Source organism: Ornithorhynchus anatinus, chromosome X5 (genome assembly GCF_004115215.2).
Source record: "Ornithorhynchus anatinus isolate Pmale09 chromosome X5, mOrnAna1.pri.v4, whole genome shotgun sequence".
NCBI lineage: Eukaryota > Metazoa > Chordata > Mammalia > Monotremata > Ornithorhynchidae > Ornithorhynchus > Ornithorhynchus anatinus.
In genome coordinates this window covers 67,189,382-67,212,482 of record NC_041753.1, presented here as the reverse complement: position 1 = coordinate 67,212,482, position 23,101 = coordinate 67,189,382, and the positions used below count along the sequence as shown (strand labels likewise).

General features: G+C 44.9%; 1 protein-coding gene across 4 annotated transcripts; it reads right to left on the bottom strand.

Annotated features, from left to right (window-relative positions):
* Nucleotides 1-5,792: 5,792 nt before the first annotated feature.
* On the bottom strand, nucleotides 5,793-23,041 carry RMI1 (RecQ mediated genome instability 1). Of its 4 annotated transcripts, none has more exons than XM_029055699.2 (4): nucleotides 22,865-23,041; nucleotides 20,290-20,381; nucleotides 9,841-9,895; nucleotides 5,793-8,715 (listed from the first exon to the last, which is right to left on the bottom strand). In XM_029055699.2, the coding sequence occupies exon 4, from the start codon at nucleotides 8,684-8,686 to the stop codon at nucleotides 6,848-6,850; it is 1,839 nt and encodes a 612-aa protein (XP_028911532.1). In that variant the 5' UTR covers nucleotides 8,687-8,715; nucleotides 9,841-9,895; nucleotides 20,290-20,381; nucleotides 22,865-23,041; the 3' UTR covers nucleotides 5,793-6,847. The 4 variants fall into 4 exon arrangements, with proteins under 4 accessions (XP_028911532.1, XP_028911533.1, XP_028911534.1 ...); XM_029055700.2 differs by lacking the exon at nucleotides 22,865-23,041 and adding an exon at nucleotides 22,317-22,798; XM_029055701.2 differs by lacking the exon at nucleotides 22,865-23,041 and adding an exon at nucleotides 20,616-20,698.
* Between the last annotated feature and the right edge of the window lie 60 nt (nucleotides 23,042-23,101).

Below are 23,101 nucleotides of genomic sequence, written 5' to 3'. Positions count from 1 at the left end.
ATGAGCGAGCTAGTTGGGGAGAAGGAAATGAATCAGGGAAGAGCTCCTGGAGGAGATGTGATTTCACGGGGGCTGTCAGATTTGGGAGTTTCAGGAACAGGGAGGACATAAGCAAGGGGACAGATGTGGGAGGGATGAGAAAGAGGGACAATGAGGAGTTTTTCCTTAGTGAGTAAAGGACTGAGACTACAATTACCCTGTCCTTGGCCTTTTCACATATTAACTAGTTGGGGCCTCTGACACTATTCAAAGCTGAGAAGCAGCATGGCTTAATGGATAAAGCTCGGGTCTAGGAGTCAGAAAGACCTGGGCTCTAATCCCAGCTCCGCCACTTTGCTGCTGTGTGACCTTGGGCAAGTCACTTCACTTCTCTGGGCCTCACATGCCTCCTCTGTAAAATGGGGATTAAGACTGTGAGCCCCAGGTGGGACACGGACAGTGTCGAACCTGATTCGCCTGTAACGACCCCAGCACTTAATACAATGCCTGGCAAGAGGTAAGCACTTAACAAATACTATTTTACAAAAAAGCAAAGACAACTATATTAGTGTTCCTTCACAGTGCCTTACATTTGGAACAGTCTGTAGAGTGCTTTTATTTTTTCAAAGCATTTAAGTTCATTATTTCATTTGATCCTCACGACATCTCTTTTGTGAATAAACCTTTATTACTGTTCAGTTCTGTGATGTCAGATGCTGGTATCATTATTCGGTTGAAGAAACTGAGGATGTGATCTGCTCTCACACCCCCAGCAGGGCAGTGGGAGATCCAAAACTAGAACCCAGGTCTACCGATTCCCAGACCCCTGCTCTTTCCACTAGATAAGCAGCGTGGCTCAGTGGAAAGAGTCCGGGCTTAGGAGTCAGAGGTCTTGGGTTCAAATCCCGACTCAGCCACTTGTCAGCTGTGTGACCTTGGGCAAGTCACTTAACTTCTCTGTGCCTCAGTTACCTGTAAAACGGGGATTCAATCTGTAAAATGGGGATTAAGACTGTGAGTCCCACGTGGGATACCCTACCTTGTATCTACCCCAGCGCTTAGAACAGTGCTTGGCACATAGTAAGCACTTAACAAATGTTATTATTATTATTATAATGTTGGTATTTGTTAGGCACTTACTATGTGCCAAGCACTGTTCTAAGCACTGGGCTTGGTACAAGGTAATCAGGTTGGACACAGTCCCTGTCCCACATGGGGCTCATACTTATTATTAATAACAATAATAATAATAATGATGGTATTTAAGTGCTTACTATATGACAAGCACTGGTCTAAGCACTGGAGAAGTGAAGGGACTTGCCTAAGGTCACACAGCAGACAAGTGGCAGAGCCAGAATCAGAACTCACAACCTTCTGACTCCTAGGTCTGTGCTCTATCCACTACATCACGCTGCATCTCTAATCTAGATCTCACTACCCCTTCCCTTCAAGGTGTTATACCCCTCCTCCTACTTTCATGTCACTTAAACTGCTCTGGTGACACATAATACACATTTCTATGGATGAGCAACAAAGACACTGCCTTCTTCTGTAAACAGCCCCACCCTGACAGGATGCAGTGTGGCATAGTGGAAAGAGCCCAGGCCTGGAAGTCAGAGGACCTGGGTTCTAATTCCGGCTCTGCCACATACTTGCCTCTCTGGACCTCAGTTCCCTCAGCTGCAAAATGGGGATTCAATGCCAGTTCTTCCCTCCTACTTAGACCGTGAGACCCGTGTGGGAGCTGATTAATCTTATATCAATCCTAGCGCTTAGTACAGTAAGCGCTTAACAAATGCCACAATTATTATGATTATTAGAGGAGCAGCATGGCCTAGTGGAAAGAGCATGGGCCCGGGAGTCAGAGGACGTGAGTTCTCCAGCCCCACCACTTATCTGCTGTGTGACCTCGGGCAAGTCCCTTCACTTCTCTGGGCCTCAGTTACTTCCTCTGTAAAATGAGGATTAAGACTGTGAGCCCTATTGTGGGAAAAGGACTGTGTCCAACTCGATTATCTGGTATCTACCCCAGCATTTAGTACAGTGCCTGGCACAAAGTAAGCACTTAACAAATACCATTTTCTAAAAAAAAAAACCAAACGGGAAATAGAATCCTGAAATGTATCCATTCCCACAGCCACAACATAAACTCATACTTTTCAGTTTCATGCGCATCGAAACTACAAGGCACCAAGATTCTGTGAATACAGTCCAGTAACCGTGGAAACAGGCCCAAGACTATTTGAACGGAGTTTGGAGAATGTCCTGGCAGAAGCTCCAATATAACTTAAATATTATCAGAACATTTGGGCAGGAAAGTTGAAGCAGCTGTAGCTGACAGGTCTGTACTTGTGTGAACCTCCATTATCTTCATCCAGCCCCACAGTGATGAGATGATCCACGACGATAATGCAGAGAAGCCTCCTTAATTTAACCATAGGAGCGCATGGGGGGAAGCTCCCTGAAAATCCTAGCAACTAGAGGAGATGATTTGTGGAGGATTCTTAGAAATTATTAATAATAATAGTAATAATAATGGCATGTTAAGCACTTTACTATGTGCCAGGCAATGTCCTAAGCACTGGGGTAGATACAAGGTAATCAGGTTGTCCCACATGGGGCTCACAGTCTTAATCCCCATTTCACAGATGAGGTAACTGAGGCACAGAGAAGTGAAGTGGTTTGTCCAAGGTCACACAGCGGACAAGCGGCGGAGCCGGGATTAGAACCCACGTCCTCTGACTCCCAAGCCCGTGTTCTGTCCACCAAGCCAGGTTGCTTCTCTGAGCAAGATTAGAGTCAAATGACCCGCCTGTTGGATGCTGACTCAAAGAGTCTTTCAATAGAACGTGGCTGGAGTTTGAAGTGAAGCTGAATCAGTCATTCGTTCAATCGCATTTATTGAGCGCTTACTGTGTGCAGAGCACTGTACTACTTGAGAGAGTAGAATACAAGAATAAACAGACACATTCACATTCCCTGCCCACAACGAGTTTACAGTCTAGAGGATCACAGCCCCACTCCCCCCTTCCCTCACTTTCACCTCTGTGGCAGCTTGGAAGGCCAGAAAATGAAGCACGTGACCATCTATTTGTGCAACCACAGGAGGATGTGAAGGGACTACTTCCACTAGAGTACTTGCAAAATTAATTTGTACCTACCCTTTTTAATGGTATTTGTTAAGCGCTTACTATATGTCACTGTTCTAAGCGCTGGGGTGGGTACGAGTTAATTAGGTCAGAAACAGTCCCTGTGCCACACGGGGCTCATGGTCTAAATTGGAGGGAGAACAGGAGAACTGAGTCACAGAGAAGTGAAGTGACTTACCCAAGGTCACACAGCAAGCAATTGGCCGAGCTGGGATCAGAACCCAGGTCCTCTGACTCCCAGGCCAGTGCTCTTTCCACTAAGATATGCTGCTTCTCACCTGAGCCTTGCCTTTTGAGTACTCAAGACATTTGCCCATTTGTGACTTAGGGAAAATGTCATGTGGAATAATAATTATTAGGTCATACATTAGGCATAAGATAATCAGATCAGACACGATTCTTGTCTCACATGGCACTCACAGTCTAAGAGGAAGGGAGACAAGGTATCTTGCCCCCATTTTACGGATAAGGAAACTGAGGCATACAGAGAGGTCAAGGGAGTTTCTTAAGCTCACACAGCAGAACAAAAAAGCAGTTTGAAAACTGAAACTACGGTCACCCCATCTATTCCATATGGTCTCAGTTCTCCCCAACACAGAACACACCATCTCTCCCTGGATGTCCCACCGGCACCTTAAACTGAAAACACTGAATCTCTCTTCTCTTCTCAACCTTTTTTTATGGTATTTGTTAAGCACTTACCTATGTGCTGGCTACTGTACTACATACTGGGAAGATACAAGTTAGTCAGGTTGGACACAGTCCCTGTCCCACATGGGGTTCACAGTCCACAGCCCATTTTACAAATGAGGTAACTGAGGCCCCGAGAAGTTAAGTGACTTGCCCAAAGTCACACAGCTGCCAAGTGGCGGAGCAGGAATTAGAACCCACGACCTCTGACTCCCAAACCTGTGCTCTTTCCACTAAGCAGCACTGCTTCTCTGGATAAATGATCCACGCAGCTGTGCGAAGTATTGACTGAAGTGGGGAGGGACAGGAGGCCAGGAGGTCAGAGAGGAGGCAGATGCGGTAGTCAAAGCGGGAGAGGATGTTTAGATCAGCGCGGTAGCAGTCTGAAGAAGGAAGGGCGGATCTTAGCGATGTTGTGAAAGTAGAACCGACAGGATTTGGTGACAGATTATGTGGGTGGAATTAGATGAGTTGAGGACATCTCTCTCGTGAGATAGAGAGGATAGTGGTGTTGTCTACAGTGATGGGAAAGGCCAGGTTTGGGTGGGAAGATAAGGCGTTCAGTTTTGGACATGTTTAATTTTAGGTGTCGGCAGGACATCCAGGTAGATGTCCTCTAGACTATAAACTCATTGTGGGCAGGGAATTATTTTGTACTCTCCCACTTAGTACAGTGCTCTGCACAAAGTAAGCGCCCAACAAATACGACTGATCGTCCCTGGGGTTTGCAACCCTCTGTGTGACCTCAAACCGCAGCGGCAGCAATGTGAGCCCTCCACGACTCCCTTTACATCGAACCTCTGGACCCAACCGTGAATGAGAGGCCGCCCCCAACCCAATATCTCCAGGATTTTTTTTTTCCCTATGGCATTTAAGTCCACACTAATGTGCCAGACACTGTACTAAGCGCTGAGGTAGATACAAGCTAATGATAATAATTATGGTATTTAAGCGCTTACTATATGCCAGGTGCGGTACTAAGCACTGGGGTGGATACGAGGTAATCAGGTTGGACACGGCACTAGTCCCACCTGGGGCTTACAGTCCTAATCCCTATTTTACATATGAGGGAACTGAGGCCCAGAGAAGTGAAGTGACTTGCTGAAGGTCACACAGCAGATGGGGCAGATCCGAGATTAGAACCCAGGTCTCTCTGACGCCCAGGCCCGGGCTCTATCCACTAGACCACGTTGCTTCTCACAGGCCCCTGCTGCAACCCAGGAAGGACTCAAAAAACAGCAGCAAAGTCCCCCCCTTTCAGCTTTTAAAATGCCAGGGAACCCACCACCACCCGATGGTCTGAGCCATTTTAAAATGTCATCTGGGACTATCAGTGAAGATAACTTGCCCTGGTATTTTTGGCAGATTTGCTTTACCCTGCAATTCTTAACTGTTCCTTTTATCGTTTGCTTCAGGCTCCTCACGGCTCAGACCAACAGTCACAGAAGTCAAAGCTTCAGCCTCGGTGGTAGGTGGCGTGTTATGATCATCCTTAGGCCTTTTATGTTTTTGTTTCCTCTTTCCTTATGTCTCTGTCACAGACCCCCTACTCTCTCAGTCTTAGATTGTGAGCCCCCAGGGGGCAAGGGCCTGCATCTGTATGTCAGCTGTGCAATTCTTTCCCAGGCTTAGTATAGTACTTTGCACAGAGTTCAATGCTTAATAAGACTCTTACTACTTTACTTGCCATTCTTTAGCTATTGACAAGCTATTTCCTTTTTTTCCTCCCCTCTTCACTATTTTCATTACTGGCCTCATTTTCAAAAGATGCAGCAGTGAAAAACAACATGGTGGCAGGCCTGCAGGCATAAACTATTCTCTTCTTTCACACACATAAATTATTGCCAGCTATTAGCTTCTACCTTCTAAAATCCAAAAAATGGAACTCCAGTAGCCCGAACGCTACTGTGCCGAGAGGAGAGTAAACTGCATGCTCTTCTACAGAACCACGCAAGATGGAGTCCACCAATAAAGTTCACGAGTGGTGATAGATGTCTTATGTTTAATATTTACAAGAGGGCATGAGAAAGGCAAAATGTAGGAATAAAGAATCAGGGCAGATACTTCTTTAGTTACTTCTGCACTAAACCACAATGCTTTAAGTATTTTAATAAGTGTATTGTAAAAATATTTACCGTTCAAGGTTAATAGTCCTTCAAAAACACTTCACACAGAAATTTTTTAATATTCTATGGAAAAATAGAGTTTAAAAATTATTTAAAATGGGTAATTTATTGGAAATATTTAATAAATACATTTTTGCTAAAGTACTTTGAAAAGCAAAAAAAAAAACCCTAATGAAATAAACCACGAACCACTGCTGTGCAAAGCAAGCAGTACTTTTTATGAAATGAAGGCATTCTCACATACCAGCAACTTGTAATTGGAGACAGGAACAAAGCTTATATTAACTAGATTCAGCTCAGCTAACACTTCCTGAATTTTAGCCTTATAGTCCTTCAATGCAAGGTATAAGACTCCTCCAAAATGATATTTAAATAATTCAGGAGGCTCTCCAAACTCATCCATATTCAAACTATTCCAAGTATCTACAGGACATGAAGTTGCAATTTGTCCAAAAACCCAACTATAATTTATTAGACGCACATTATATTGCAAAGCATTATTTGTTGCAAATATTCATGTTGACACTACTCATTATAATGGTCAAATTCCAGTAGTATGCTCCATGGCTGGACAAATGATAACATCTTAGCCACCATTAGGAATGAAATGTTATAGGGAAGGATCCCCTCCCAGAAATTTGAGCTCCAGTTTCCAGGTTCAAATCTCATGTCTCTTTGGATTCCAGTGACTTTCCCCCAAATAAACATGAAATACTGGATCTTCTAAATGACACTGAAATTAAGTGATAACATTTTATTCGGCAGACGCTGTTTTTCCCACAATCCTTTTTCTGATTTTTGAAATTATGGGAAAAGGTGCCACTTGATTTTTAAACGGAACCCTCAAGATCTCAATAGCTATGCCCTCAATGACCACTTTCTGGTAGTACTTTTTAGGCCCCATTATTTATTCAAACGCTTCTTTAAGTTTTCTAGGTCTTTCAAATTAACATCACGTAGAGCAATTACCTTAGCTTTATCCAATGAGGGATTATATGTAATGGTCATCACACAGCAAAGATCTATCAGTTCTCTTTGACACTGCTCTAAGGCCTTCTTCAATTTTTGATGAAGACTGGGATTTTTCTTAAACTGTTTCATTTCCATTACTGAAAAACCAATTAGACTTGTTAGTATTTCATCTGCAAAATATACATCGAGATATGCGGTACCATCAGAGATTTTGGCTGTTAAACTCCAAAACCCCTCGCAACATTTGAGATTTCCAGTTAGGGTAACAATAAATGCTTTGACTTTTATTGTTGTAATTTGGTCTGGCTTTTTGGCAAGTAGAAGAAAAATATAGGTAAAAGGTGGAGAATCCAAATCTACAGCAGGACTAGTGTTGCTCTCTGATGACTGAAGAGAATAAACTAGTTTGTGGTGATCATGGTGAACATTAATCTGTGAAGATTTTCCTGGGACAAGATTAACCGGCTCTGTATCTGGTTCTTCATCATTTAAAATGTATTCCGTTGGATTGCCGATGACTTTATCTGTCTCCTTACACTTCTCTACCCCCTGAGTTTTAATTATGGAATCCTGGGGTTGTTGCATGTCACTCTTAATTGCCAAAACGCTGCTACCAATCTTCTCTCTAGCAGATGGATACTCAAAGGATTTAGCTTGCACGAGATCGGGCACAATCCTTTCATTCCACCCACTCTCCTTAGCTGTGTAAATCGAAGAATCATGTGAAATACTAGGCTGGGGTGAAACTCTCCACTCGGGTTTGTCGACACTTCTGTTTCCGGCTACTGGCTGTTCTCCCTCAACCTGTAGGCGTTCTTTCTCGACAGCCTCCTGTAACAGCAGGGCTTCCTCTAATGAAAAGTCATCTGAATTTCCATCGGAGAAGTTTGAAGATGGAATGAGAGTCTCCACCCTTGATAAGCTGACTGCAAATCCTTGCTTGGACCTTTCATCAATCAAAAGTGGTCTCACAGGGTTGGAGGCGTCACTGGTACTCATTGCCACAAACCCATCAGAGTTTTCTAAACTCGCCAGAAGTTCTTCATCTGACGGTTCTAAAACCTGTTCTGATCTAACCATGGGCTCAGAATTGTCTGGCTTATTATCTGAACTAACTGGGTCTGGGGGCTCTGGTTCGCCAATTAATCTTGCCAAGACCCTTTCCTGAGCATATTCTTTTAGAAGGATGTCCACTTCCCCCCCTAACACTTTCACATTTTCTGGTTTAAGCAAAAGAATACCAAGGCGGTACTCAATTCTTCCATGAAGGAGAAGTTTTGTCCCTGGAATAAGACTGCTGTGAAGAGCAGGAATGGGTTGATATTCCATGCCTTGAATTTGTACTACCCCGTCAGTAATCTGCAGCATTAACACCCTTTCAGGCTTTACTTCCCAGGGCTTTGGGGGTGCTTGGGTCTCAGCTGTGACTTGTTCATTCGTTGTGTTCTTTCCTCGCAATTTCTGTAACTGGGAATATGCAGGTTGACTAATATCGATTACTGTATTCAACTGTAGAGAATAAAAACCATTCAGTTCCCCTTTTGGAAAGTTTAAAATGTCATTAGGTAAAAGAGGAAATTCCAAATCTCGCAGGTCGGTAAATAGCCACTGGTCAAAGACTTGTTTGTTCATCTGAGCTTGAGTCAAATTAATACCATTTTCTCCTTGGATCCAGTTAATACAAGCATCCAGCCAGGCCCCAGGTACTTTAACATGCCATGTAGCTGAAAGCCAAGTTTCTACTCTTTGTGCAATTCCAGATACATTCATTTTCTTCCCAAATTTTATTCAAGAATGTCCTGAAAAGCAAACAAAAACTTTTAAACAAAGGTATTATAAACAAACATTGTAGGCTACAGCGCTTAGTACAGTGCTCTGCACACAGTAGGCGCTCAATAAATATGTTTGAATGAATGAATGTCTGTTTTCTATTCCATAAATTTACCTTTCTTCTGGTACTGAGAAAACTTACGAGGAGGCAAATCAAAATACAATCATCTAAAATACAGTGCTCTATAGAGTAATGTGCATTAAGGCTTAGACGTAATTTGCTATAATTTCCTTACTGCTTGTCCATCCGTTCATCTGGCCCTCTCTCCAACCACAAACTCTTCCAACCTTCCTTCTTCCATGGCAACTAGATGGAGACTAAAGACCCCAGCCAATGAGGAAATGTGCCTCTCCCCATCACATACACACACCCCCACTCCGCCATCACCACCTCCCTCTACTCACTCTCCTCAGCACCCTCTTCCTGCCTCTCCCTAACCACGCCTTGTTGCCATTGAGAGCTCTGAGAAGACAAGGTTCAGACCCCACTATTCCTCAGCCTTGACCCTTTGACTCCTTGGCAGTCAGTGTTATAAGCCAGGCATGGCTTGACACCCCACCCTTATGTCCATATCTTTATAATAATAATAATAATGTTGGTATTTGTTAAGCGCTTACTATGTGCAGAGCACTGTTCTAAGCGCTGGGGTAAACACAGGGGAATCAGGTTGTCCCACGTGGGGCTCACAGTCTTAATCCCCATTTTACAGATGAGGGAACTGAGGCACAGAGAAGTTAAGTGACTTGCCCACAGTCACACAGCTGACAAGTACTCTGCTGCTCACCTGAGCCATAATTTAACGTCTGTCTCTTCCACTAGATTGTGGGTAGGGTCTACCGACTCTATTGTATTGAACCCTCCTAAGCACTTAGTACAAGCGGCTCAATAAACACCACTGACTGACTGAAGGCACGATGTTAGCAACACTATGGTTAGCCAAAGCCAGACCACGGTGGTCCTCTCTTCCTTTCACCTGGGCCTCCCCAAGCCGACGTGGCCCCTCTTCACGCTTTTCCTTTACAATCGGAGCCACCCTCTAGCCCTCCCACATAGTTTGAACCCTCCCTCCACCATCCCCAGTTTGGATACTCACTAGTTCAATGGCACCAGCTTGAGATCCTCCCCAACATTCTCGTCCACAGTTCAGGCTAGATTGGAGAAAGACAGGAGAAATGTGAGGGGGCATAAGAAGATAAAGAAAGAGGAAGAAGATGGGGAAAAGCGGGGCAAAAAGAGAAAGTAGAGGAAGGAGGAGACAGAGATTGACAATAATAATAATAATAATGTTGGCATTTGTTAAGTGCTTACTATGTGCCGAGCACCATTCTAAGCGCTGAGGTAGACACAGGGGAATTAGGTTGTCCCACGTAGGGCTCAGTCTTAATCCTCATTTTACAGATGAGGTAACTGAGGCACCTAGAAGTTAAGTGACTTGCCCAACGTCACACAGCTGACGAGCGGCCGAGCTCGTCATTGACGTAAGCGGTAGAGAGAGGCGAGTGTTGAAAAAAGAATAAGAAAATGCAATATTCATTCATTCAGTCGTATTTATTAAGCGCTTACTGTGTGCAGAGCACTGTACTAGGTGCTTGGGAAAGTATAATAATAATGTTGGTATTTGTTAAGCGCTTACTATGTGCAGAGCACTGTTCTTAGAACAGTACTGGGGTAGATACAGGGTCATCAGGTTGTCCCACGTGAGGCTCACAGTTACTCTCCATTTTACAGATGAGGTAACTGAGGCACAGAGAAGTTAAGTGACTTGCCCACAGTCACACAGCTGACAAGTGGCAGAGCCAGAACTCGAACCCATGACCTCTGACTCCGGATCCCAGGCTCTTTCCACTGAGCTACGCTGCTTCTCTAACAAACAGTGGCATTCCCTGCCCACAACATACATTTAGACTGTGAGTCCATTACTGGGCAGGGATTGTCTCTATCTGCTGCCGAATTGTACATTTCAAGCGCTTAGTGCAGTGCTCTGCAGATAGTACGCGCTCAATAAATACAATTGAATGAATTAATATTTGCATCCAGAGATGAAGATGGGAGAAGCAATTAGTCCTGGCTCTGCCACTTGTCTGCTGTGTGACCTTGGGCAAGTCACTTAACTTCTCTGAGTCTCAGTTCCCTCATATGCAAAATGGGGATTCCATGCCCGTTCTCCCTCCTATTTAGACTGTGAGCCCCATATGGGACCTGATTATCTTGTATCAACCCCAGTGCTTAGTATAGTGCTTGGCACATAGTAAGTGCTTAACAAATACCACAATTATGGGAGCGACAAGTCACTAAATCTGACTTGGGGAAAACGGGAGACAGGAGAGATAAGCAAAGTTGGGAGAAACTGGAGAATCAGGGAGACGATTTTTAAAAGGCAGCATTGTGGGCAGGGAACGTGACTACCAACTCTGTTATAGTGCATTCTCCCAAGTGCTCTGCATACAGTAAACGCTCAATAAATACACTTGATTAGTATTTAGCACTGTATGATCATTGGAAGCCCATGTAATGTTAAACTTCAAGTTCAGGTTTATTGACCTGAGAGTACTTTTCAACAATCTCACAAAGTGGATTTGATAGTTCTTTATTTGCGGACATGGAAATCAGATGGAAATCAATCGATCGTATTTATGGACCGCTATGTACAGGACACTGTCCTGAGCACTTGGGAGAGCACAATATAACAGAGTTGGCAGACACACTCTACGACCACAAGAACGATAAGATACAAAGATACGTTGCCCTTTTTACAGAAATAAGAAGCCAACAAAAACAACACCTTCCTCCCTGATATGATTTTGAATCTGAAACCGGTAAGTTCCTTGTGGGCAGGGACGTGTCTACCGACTCTGTTATATTATACTCTCCCAAGCAGTTAATGCAGTGCTCTGCACACAGTAAGCACTCAATAAATAGAATTGATCTGTTGAGGACTTGCTACTGGAATAAAACGTCGGGGGGGGGGTGAAAGGTGGAGGAGGAGGCAGTGGGAGGTTGGAATTCGAAGAACCTAAGAGATGTCATTGTTCTACCCTGTTTGGTACGTGGCCCCTGACAATGAGACTTAAAAGCTGCCTGGAGAAACATTCCTTAACAGCTCTGATGCTCAGATGAGGCCATGAGAACCAAGGGCCATTAAGTAGCCTATCACAATCAATGATATTTATTGAGTGTTTCCTGTGTGCAGAGCACCGTACTCGGTGCTTGGGAGAGTACAATATAACAGAGCTGGTAGGCACGTTCCCTGCCCCGACCGACATTAACATCAGTAAATTATAAACATATTCTGACCCACTCACCAGGGGATTCTAAAATTAAGGGGTGTACAACTGTCGGTATCGTGTACACTGGGTTGCACGACGATTCCAACAGGTGTGGGTGGGCGTTATGACTTAAAATAGTGTGGCATTGCTCTTTGGTGCTCTTCCACCGGGGTTGAAGCAGAGCAGTTGGGCTATTTCGAGCTGCCAGCCCGACAGACAGCTGAGAAACCCATCCTTGCCTGTGCACAGGAATTGCTCTTTCCTTTCTCTAGAGAGACACCAGACCTGGACTTTCATTGTAGGGTTTCTCGCATCCTGTGGAATCAGAGTCGTAGACCACCGCCCTTCTCCAACATATGTGCGATCAGAGGTCCATAGAGGCCAAATGAACTTCTGCTACACACTTGCTAATTTTTATTTTAGGGAAGGGAGTTGCACTACTACTACTAATAATAATGATGATGGTATTTGTTAAGCGCTTACTATATGCCACTAAGCGCTGGGGTGGATAAAAGTCAGGTTGGACACAGTCTCTGTCCCACGTGGAGCTCACGAGCTTAATCCCCATTTTACAGATGAGGTAGCTGAGGCACAGAGCAGAAGACGTGACTTACCCAAGGGCACAGAGCAGACAAGTGGTGGAGCCGGGATTAGAACCCATGACTTTATGACTCGCAGGCCTGTGGCTCTATCCACTAGATCACGCTGTATCTCCATTCTGCGTTGTATTAAGAGGTGATGAACTCAGATACCCTAGAGAGCACTTAAAATGTTCCAATTTGAAAAGAACTGAGAAGAAATGAGAAACTTTATAGAGCCTTCAAACTGAAAAGACAAGTTTTGGAAAGAACGATTTCTGTACAGAAAGAGTCAAGGGGCTTTTCATAATTGCATATTGGCAGCCTCAATACTGAAGAAACTCATTTAAAGCAAAAATAATTTTTTAATCAGGTACTGAACATTGATGTACTGGACTAGAATGGGCAAGGCCCTTACCCTTGTGATTACTGTAACCGTCTTAGGTTGAAACTACATGGATCTCCCAAAGAAAATTATGCCTCCAAGACCCACTAACGAGTCTTTGAATTAGTTAATAACATAAGAGATCAGGGTGACCCAAAGTACATAATTTACCTTTATTTTCAAAACATCTCTTGATAAAAGTCTTCAATGGAAATGCATTTTTAAAAAAACAAAAAACCTCCAAATTCTCTTTGTAAAAATGGAAAACCACCTGCCCCCCCCACCCCCAACACTGCATCCCACACCACCCACCTACTTCTCGAGGCTGCTGAAGGTCCATAAAGAAATATGGACAGTCCTTGGACTTTTGACCAGATACAGTTTTAAGGGACCAATTGTAAGCCAAAACATAAGTTCAAACCAATTTTCTCATAGGAACAATAGCACCCGAACCATGGTTGGATAAACTATTTTTACCAAAATTATGCATAATTGTGTACTCGATCAATTAGAGATGAGTAATATAGCTGCATTAATGGATTGATACTGACTCAGAGAGATTTCACACAAGGACAGTCGACTTTTACTTCATCGGAAAAAAAAAAGTAGACCTGTCGACCCTCCGTAGTGACTCTGGGAGATCGGGTAACTGCATTTAGTTATTTTAGATCTTCAGAGGCAATTATATAAATATGATAGTATTCTATTTTGTGGGACATGCTTTGGATTTGTTCTGTAAAATGGAAATGTTTTGTACCATTTTGCTAACAATTTTACAAATCAGGAAACTTTTCATTGACCAAAGCAGTTACTCAACCACACACAAAAAATGCCAAATTATGATTCCAAAACTTTAAGCAGCTACTTGGTGGTCTAGTTAAACTTAGTTCTCAAAGGTCTGAACTGGGTGGGGTCCCAAGTAAAGGCTAAGTAAACCCAATTTTAGCCCTTTATAAGTAGAGATCTTCGAAACAGATATCTAAATACATATATTTAGGTTTGGATCTGGCAAACTCAAAGTTCTAAAGAGTCCATTAGAACCTTCATCAGCTTTCCCCAGTTACCGTCATAGTACTGGCAATAAGGATCGGAAGGATAGAGTACAATTTAAGGCTGTGAACATCTTGTAAATTTTACTTTTTAGGACACACTCTGTCTGGTTTCTTCTAGTCCTGATTTGCACAGTGGCTAAGGCTAGTAATTTAGCCAGGTTTACAGAACAGAAGCAGTGTGGCCTAGTGGATAGAGCATGGGCCTGAGTCAGAAGGACCTGGGTTCTAATTCCAGCTCCACCACCTGTCTGGATGACCTTGGGCAAGTCACTTTCATTCATTCATTCAAACGTATTTACTGAGTGCTTACTATGTGTAGATCGCTGTACTAAGCATTTGGGAGAATACACTACAACAATAAACAGTGACATTCCCTGCCCAGAATGAGTTTACAGTCTACAGGGAGGGAGACGGACATGAATACAAGTAAATAAAATAAAATTACAGATATATACACAAATGCTGCGAGGCTGGAAGGGGGGAAGAGAAAAGGGAGCAAGTCAGGGCAACGCAGAGGGGAGTGGGAGATGAGGAAAAGTGGGACTTAGTCTGGGAAGGCCTCTTGATATGCCCTCAATAAGGCTTTGAAGGGGGGCAGGGGAGAATAACTGTCTGTCGGATTTGAGGCGTCCCAGGCCAGAGGCAGGATGTGGGCTAGGGGTGGGTGGTGAGACAGGTTAGTGAGAAGGTTAGCAGCACTAGAGAAGCAAAGTGTGCAGGCTGGGTTGTAGAAGGAGATAAACGAGGTGAGGTAGGAGGGGGCAAGGTGGTGGACTGCTTTGAAGCCAGTGGTGAGTTTTTGTTTGATGTGGAGGTGGTTGGGCAACCACTGGAGTTTTTTGAGGAGCGGGGTGACATGTCCTCAACATTTTTGTAGAAAGATGATCCAGGCAGCAGAGTGAAGTGTGGACTGGAGTGGGGAGACACAGGAGGCTGGGAGGTCAGCAAGGAGGCTGGTGCAGTAATCCAGGTGGGATAGGATGAGTGATTGTACAAACGTGAAATTAAATTCTCTGTGCCTGAGTTACCTCATCCATAAAATGGGGATGAAGACTGAGCCCCCTGTAAGATAAGGACTGTGTCCAACCTGATTAGCCTTGTATCTACCCCCAGTGTTTAGTAGAGGGCCTGGCGCATGGTAAGCACTTAACAAATACAAAAAAAAAAGGTGGGGGGGAGGGGACAGCTATTAATTGCAAGGTAAAGCATATCTGCCAAAAATGCAAGGGCAAGTTGCCTTATCTGACACTCCCAGATGACATTCATATATTTTATAATCCACGAGCTATCGTGGCGGGTACGGACTTATTGATAGCTTTCCATGTACAGGGAATAATCCTTGCGTTACTATAGATACCGAAGGCAACTTGTACAGATGAGGTAACTGAGGCACAGAGAACTTTATAGTTGGGCCTATACTATCTCATTCTTGGTACATATGTGATATCTACTTACATGTATAGGTGGAGCCCATGCCCATCATTTGCTGCACTGGAACACTTGTTTGTGATACGTGTATCACCTTGCCCCCTCCTAACTCTCTTCCCTTCTCTTTTTCTACTGCCCACCCCACATGCTCCGCTCCTCTGCCGCCCACCTCCTCACCGTCCCCCGTTCTCATCTATCCCGCCGTCGACCCCTGGCCCACGTCTTCCTGCTGTCCTGGAATGCCCTCCCTCCTCACCTCCGCCAAACTAACTCTCTTCCCCTCTTCAAATCCCTACTGAGAGCTCACCTCCTCCAAGAGGCCTTCCCAGACTGAGCTTCCCCTTTTCCCTCTGCTGCCTCTCTGTCCCCCTCTTCACTTCCCTTCAGCTAAGCCCCTTTCCCCCCTTTCCCTCTGCTCCTCCCCCTCTCCCTTCCCCTCAGCACTGTGCTCATTGGCTCATTTGTATATTTTTATTACCCTATTTACTTTGTTAATGAGATGTACATCCCCTTGATTCCATTTATTGCTATTGTTTTTGTCTGTCTCCCCCGATTGTAAGCCCGTCAATGGGCAGGGACTGTCTCTATCTGTTGCCCAATTGTACATTCCAAGCGCTTAGTACAGTGCTCTGCACATATTAAGGGCTCAATAAATACTACTGAATGAATGAATAAGTGTACAAGGAAATCCTCACAGCTAATATACAGTAATCAGTCACATTTATTGAGCGCTCACTCTGTGCAGTGCATTGTACTAAGCACTTGGGAGAGTACAATATAGACATTCCCTGCCCACAAGGAGCTCGCAGTCTAGAGGGGAGGACAAGCATTAATATAAACGAATAAAGGATGGATAGGGACATAAGTGCTGTTGGGATGGGGTAGGAGTGAATAAAGGGTGCCAATCCAAATACAAGGGCGACTCACAATTGAGTGGGAGAAGAGGAAATTGGGGCTTAGCGTCGGGGAAGGCCTCTTGGAGGAGATGTGATGTCAATGAGACTTTGAAGGTGAGGAGAGTAACTGTCTGCCGGATATGAGAAGGGAGGGCGATCCAGGATAGAGGCAGGACGTGGGAGAGAGGTCGGTGGTGAGATAGATGAGACTGAAGTACGGTGGCATTGGAGGAGTGAAGTGTACGGGCTGGGTTGTAGTAGGAAATCAGGGAGGTAAAGTAGGAGGGGGCATGGTGATTAAGTGCTTTAAAGCCGATGCTAAGGAGTTTATGTTTGATGTGGAGCTGGATGGGCAACCACTGGAGAATCTTGAGTGGGGAAACATGGACTGAACATTTTTGTAGAATGATCCGGGCAGCAGAGTGAAGTGTGGACTGGAGTAAGAAGAGACAGGAGGCAGGGAGGTCAGCAAGGAGGCTGATGCAGTAATCGAGGCGGGATACAATAAGTGCTTAGATTAACGTAGCAGTAGCTTGGACGGAGAGGAAAGGACCGATTTTAGCAATGTTGTGAAGGTTGAACCGAAAGGATTTGGTGACAGATTGAATATGTGGGTTGAACGAGAGAGGAGAGTCGTGGATAATGCCAAGGTTACGAGCTTGTGAGACAGGGAGGAAGGTGATGCGGTCTATGGTGACAGGATGGGGTTTGGGTGGAAAGATAAGGAGTTCTGTTTTGGACGTGTTAAATTAGAGGTATCAGCAGGACTTCCAAGTAGAGACGTCTTGAACGCAGGTGGAAATACAAGACGGCAGAGAAGGAAAGAGATGAGGGCTGGAGATGTAGATTTGGGAATCAACCGCACAGTGATGGTACTTGAAGCCATGGGAGGGAATGAATGGAAGTGGGTGCAGATGGAGAATAGAAAGGGACCCAGAGCTGGGCCTTGGTGGACTCCCACAGTAAGGGGATGGGAGCCAAAGGAGGAGCCAGCGAAAGAGACTTTACTAAAAGGCTATTTGTTCCCTGCAAAGTTCTTGCTATGCCTGAAAAGGGGAAGGAAGGAGATGAAAAATGGTTCACTGACATAGGGTTTGAGGCTGAGAAGGGTCAGAGTAGGCTATGACCTATTTATCTGGCATTAAGAAGTGTGAACAGGAAAGAGAAAGCAAGGATGATGTCCTAAAGCAAGATCCAGAATTGTGAAAACAAAAGATTATTAGGACAAAAGGAATATGTTATCTACTACAATAAATAGAGAAGCAGCGTGGCTCAGTGGAAAGAGCACGGGCTTTGGAGTCAGGGGTCATGGGTTCGAATCCCGGCTCGGCCACTTGTCAGCTGTGTGACTGTGGGCAAGTCACTTAACTTCTCGGTGACTCAGTTACCTCATCTGTAAAATGGGGATTAAGACTGAGAGCCCCACGTGGGACAACCTGATTCCTGTGTCTACCCAAGCACTTAGAACAGTGCTCAGCACATAGTAAGCACTTAACAAATACCAACATTATTATTATTGGTAGGCTACTCCTATATTTGTAAGTAGAGCCACGGGGGACGATTCTCCACTTCTAAATCACTTAGGGGGCTTCCTAACCTCTAGCCCCAGTACCCAAAATGGATTGCTCCTTTCACTGCCCCTGGAGAGGTCACCCTTAGTTTCCATTCCCTTCCACTCATTTTAACTCTAGGAGTTTGGGGTGGGGGGGTTGTTGGCTTTTTTTTTTTTTAAACTCCTCCCAGGAAGTGAAAGGGTTCATTCCCTAAAGGTGGGTAAGTTCACAGTCTGTCAAATGTTCAAACAGAAAGGAGAACTATATTTAAAGACCTGCCCTAGGAAAACTAGATTCTATTCCCAGCTCACCTAGAACTAATGAGGTTTGATTCACAGGTGCTTTCTGCTTTTTCCCAGCTCTTTAATTCTCCCTAATGCTCCATGACTTGCATTTCACTGCCACCCACCCCCCATCTTTTTTTCCATTCTTAGGACACTTCTGTCCTTTTGTTCTCTCTCACTTAGCCCTCTTTTACAGCTCATAATACTCCCAACCTTCCTCCTGGGTTACTCCCTACTTTCAGGGAGTAGGAGCAAAATACAGACCAAATCCCTCCACTTGAGCCTTTGAAAAAAGAGAAATCCCTTCATCAAAAAGAACTGAGAGGGCAATTGTTCCCTCCAGCATCCACCCAACAAGTTGAAAATTGGTTCTTGAAAAACCAATCCTACAGAGGTTTAAAACAGAGTGCTGTACCAACTCTGTTATGTTGTAAGAAGCAGCATGGCGTAGTGGATAGAGCCGGGGCCTGGGAATCAGGTCATGGGTTCTAATCCCAGCTCTGCCACTTGTCTGCTGTGTGACCTTGGGCAAATCACTTCACTTCATTCCTCTAGGCTTCAGTTCCCTCATCTGTAAAATGAGGATTGAGACTGTGAGCCCCACATGGGAGGGGACTGCGTCCAACCCTATTTGCTTGCATCCACCACAGTGTTTAATGCCTGGCACAGAGTAAGTGCTTAACAAAAACCACAATTATTATTATTACTCTCCCAAACACTTCTTAGTGTTCTGCACACAGTAAGCACTGAATATGGTTGATACTAGAGAGAAGCAGCGTGGCTTAGTGGCAAGAGAGCGGGCTTGGGAGTTAGAGGTCCTGGGTTCTAATCCCTCCTCCGCCACCTGTCAACTGTGTGACTTTGGGCAAATCACTTAACTTCTCTGGGCCTCAGTTCCTTCATCTGTAAAATGGGGATTAAGACTGTGAGCCCCACGTGGCACAACCTGATTACCCTGTAACTACCCTGGCGCTTAGAACAGTGCTTGGCACATAGTAAATGCTTAACAAATACCACAATTATTTATATATATGCATACTAAGTATATATACACTTCTTAGTACATGGCAAATACTAAAAATGTTTTTCAAGGCTTCACTTAGTTATTATTATAAAATGAGGAAAATACCCACTCCCTAACTAATCTATTGTGATTTAAGAAACATTTTTATGGGTAAAGTGCTCTATTAGAACAATGGGTGCCAGTTTTAATTAATGTTAGCATCAACAATCATTGAATCCCACCAAATTAATGGGATCAAACCTCAAACCATATAGATTTCACTGGTCACAGAGAGTGGGCAGTGAATTAATGCTCACAGATGAAGATGTTAAGGCAGTGTTATGGTTTTAGAAACTTTCTTTCTACTTGTTCTTATTCAAAACCATTTTCATCAGTTTTTCCTTTATCACCAAAAATAGTATCTTGCTATATAACACTCAAAAATTCCTTTAACGTTGAAGGTGACCCCAAAAGTACATTCTTAGTGAAGTGCTAAATCTCTGAAGTAAACATTAGAGCTGTTTTAAATCTCTAGTAGAAAGGGATTAGGATTAGGCTCCCATCTGGCGTAATGCAAAAATGAACTTGAGCGGAAGCAAGAGGGCAAGAGAGGGATCATATGGGAACCTGGTGCAACTATCTTTGTTTTCCCTCACCCTTTTGTTTCCTCAGATGCTGAGTTCTCCCCACAGATTTACTCCTTCGTTTTGATCACGACCTGAAGATTTGGCTCCGGGAAATGCATGGGGAAACTTCTGTAATTTATTTAATCTTTTGGGTACTTGTTTAGCACTGTACTAAGAACTGGGGTAGGTACAAGATCATCAGGTTGGACACAGTCCCTGTCCCACATAGGGCTCACAGTCTTAATCGCCATTTTACAGACGAGGTAACTGAGGCCCAGAGAAGTGAAGTCACTTGTTCAAGGTCACACAGCAGACAGTTGCAGAGCCGGAATTAGAATCCAGGGCCTTCTCCTGGGCCTGTGCTCTATCCACGAGGCCATGCTGCTTCAAGAGCCCCACCCAAAGTGTCAAGTAAATAATCAGTAGCAGGGAGCTAGATGTCTTAAATCAAAATGTTAATTTCCCAATTACTTTTATTAGTTATTCCTCACAGCTTTGAAGTAGGCTTGAACGCTGTAACTTGCCTGCTCTCAGTCCACTGCTTAGTCGAATGACGCTGTCTCCTGAAGTGAAAGACAAAATGACATATTTCAAAAAATAAGTGCTAACAATAACACCAAGGTCACACAAAGTACATTCATTATTCAATTTTTTTTTTTTTACTTTTTTAGTGTTATATATGCACTAAATACAAGACTGACACCTCATCAGTTTAAATACACTGTTGTGCCACACTCTGTTGCTCAAAGTTCACTTCACGTTTGAAGCTACTGAGAAGGATTTAAAAATCGCCATACCTGTTCATCTGGTTGCTCTCCGAACATAATTTAACTGGTAAATTCATTCCTCTAGACTGTAAACTTGTTATGGGCAGGGAAAGTGTCTGCTAATCCCGTGATATCGTACTCTCTCAAGTCCTCAGTACAGTGCTCTGCAAGTCATAAGTGCTCAATAAATAGCATTGATTGATTACAATAGCTTCCTCGTGGTGAACCATGAGATCGGGTTTATATAATAATAATGATGATGGTATTTGTTAAGCGCTTACTATGTGCCAAACACTGTTCTAAGCTCTGGGGGAGATACAAGGTTATCAGGTGTCCCAGGTGGGGCTCACAGTCTTAATGCCCATTTTCCAGATGAGGGAACTGAGGCACAGAGAAGTCAAGTGACTTGCCTAAAGTCACACAGATGGCAAGTGAGGGAGCTGGGATTAGAACCCATAACCTCCGACTCCCAAGTCCAGGCTCTTTTCATTAATAATAATGATGATGGTATTTGTTAAGCGCTTGCTATGTGCCAAACACTGTTCTAAATGTTGGGGTAGATACAGGGTAATCAGGTTGTCCCACATGAGGCTCCCAGTCTTAATCCCCATTTGACAGATGAGGGAACTGAGGCCCATTCATTCAATAGTATTTATTGAGCGCTTACTATGTGCAGAGCACTGTACGAAGCGCTTGGGATGAACAAGTCCACAACAGATAGAGACAGTCCCTGCCGTTTGACGGGCGCACGGTCTGATCCGGGGAGACGGACAGACAAGAACAATGGCAATAAATAGAGTCGAGGGGAAGAACATCTCGTAAAAACAATGGCGACTAAATAGAATCGAGGCGATGTACAATTCATTAACAAAATAGAGTAACGAAAATATATACAGTAGAGCGGACGAGTACAGTGCTGTGGGGATGGGAAGGGAGAGGGGGAGGAGCAGAGGGAAAAGGGGAAAATGAGGGTTAAGCTGCGGAGAGGTGAAGGGGGGGTGGTAGAGGGAGTAGAGGGAGAAGAGGAGCTCAGTCTGGGAAGGCCTCTCGGAGGAGGTGATTTTTAAGTAGGGTTTTGAAGAGGGAAAGAGAATCAGTTTGGCGGAGGTGAGGAGGGAGGGCGTTCCAGGACCGCGGGAGGACGTGACCCAGGGGTCGACGGCGGCATAGGCGAGACCGAGGGACGGTGAGGTGGTGGGCAGCAGAGGAGCGGAGCGTGCGGGGTGGGCGGTAGAAAGAGAGAAGGGAGGAGAGGTAGGAAGGGGCAAGGTGATGGAGAGCCTTGAAGCCTAGAGTGAGGAGTTTTTGTTTGGAGCGGAGGTCGATAGGCAACCACTGGAGTTGTTTAAGAAGGGGAGTGACATGCCCAGATCGTGCTGGCCCAGAGAAGTGAAGTGACTTGCCCACTGTCACACAGCTGACAAATGGCAGATCCGGGATTCGAACCCATGACCTCTGACTCCCAAGCCCTTGCTCTTTCTACTGAGCCATGCTGCTTCTCTTATAAACACTTAAATTTTAAATGTATTTAATTTATAAACGTATGTATATTTTAAATGTGTCATATTCCTCGAATACGAGTTTTCCTATGGTGGAAGTGACACTTTTCATGGAAAAGCTATTCCCGATCAGCAGGGGTCCGTGAACGGCTAATAGCCACCAACTCTGTGGTACTGTATTCTTTCTCGAGAATTCTGTACTTGAGCAAAAGAAAAAAAAGCAGTAAATCACCCCATAAGTGACGAAAAGTAGTGGCTGCGTGGAGTCAAAGTAATTAAGGAACGAAAATTCTGGATCCTAACGTAACCGTGGGCCCCACGTTAAAACGGCGAAGGGGATGCTCTGGGACTTTTATACTTGGACGGGGCGTCTCATTTCGGAAAAAAATGAACCGCTATCATTTACGGTATCATGTGCCCCCACCACTCGCCCTTTTGGCATCCAACCGTGGTGGCCGCGAAACCACGTCGAGAAACCCCAGGGGAGGCCAAGGGCAGGGCCCCCGCAGACCGTGATTGCACACAGAAGAAGAAGAAAAACAACCCCAGATCGGGGGCTCGAGAACACCATCCCCGTTGACTGGAGTTTAGCAGGGACCGGCCAAGGTGCGCCGGGTTCCAACAAGCACGTGTCGACCCGTTCTCGAGCCCCGTTTAAGGGGGCGGTGAGCCACTGAGGACGCCTCTTTCTCCTCCAGGAAGAATAGGGGGAAGCCGAGTCCTCTGAGGGCCAGGGGGCGCAGGGTGAACGGTAGTCGCGTCCGCCGAGGCCACACTTACCCGCCACCACTGCGCTGGGGGAGGAGAGAGGGGGAAGAGGGTGCGGGAAGGAGCAGGCAAAGGCCCGTCCTCGGCTCACCGCGACCGCTCCCTCCGCGCCCCCCTCCACCTCCCTCCCCGACTTTCGCGCCCTCGGCTTCTCCCTTGGCGCGCCAGATCTCGGGCTTCGAACCCCTCCTCCCCCACCCCTTTGCTGCGCGCGCATGAGCGCGCGAGATTCCCTTAAATCTCGTGAGA

Bases quoted from the DNA above. Each gene is read 5' to 3' on its own strand.
- RMI1 (XM_029055699.2), bottom strand. From the start codon at position 8,686: ATGAATGTATCTGGAATTGCACAAAGAGTAGAAACTTGGCTTTCAGCT.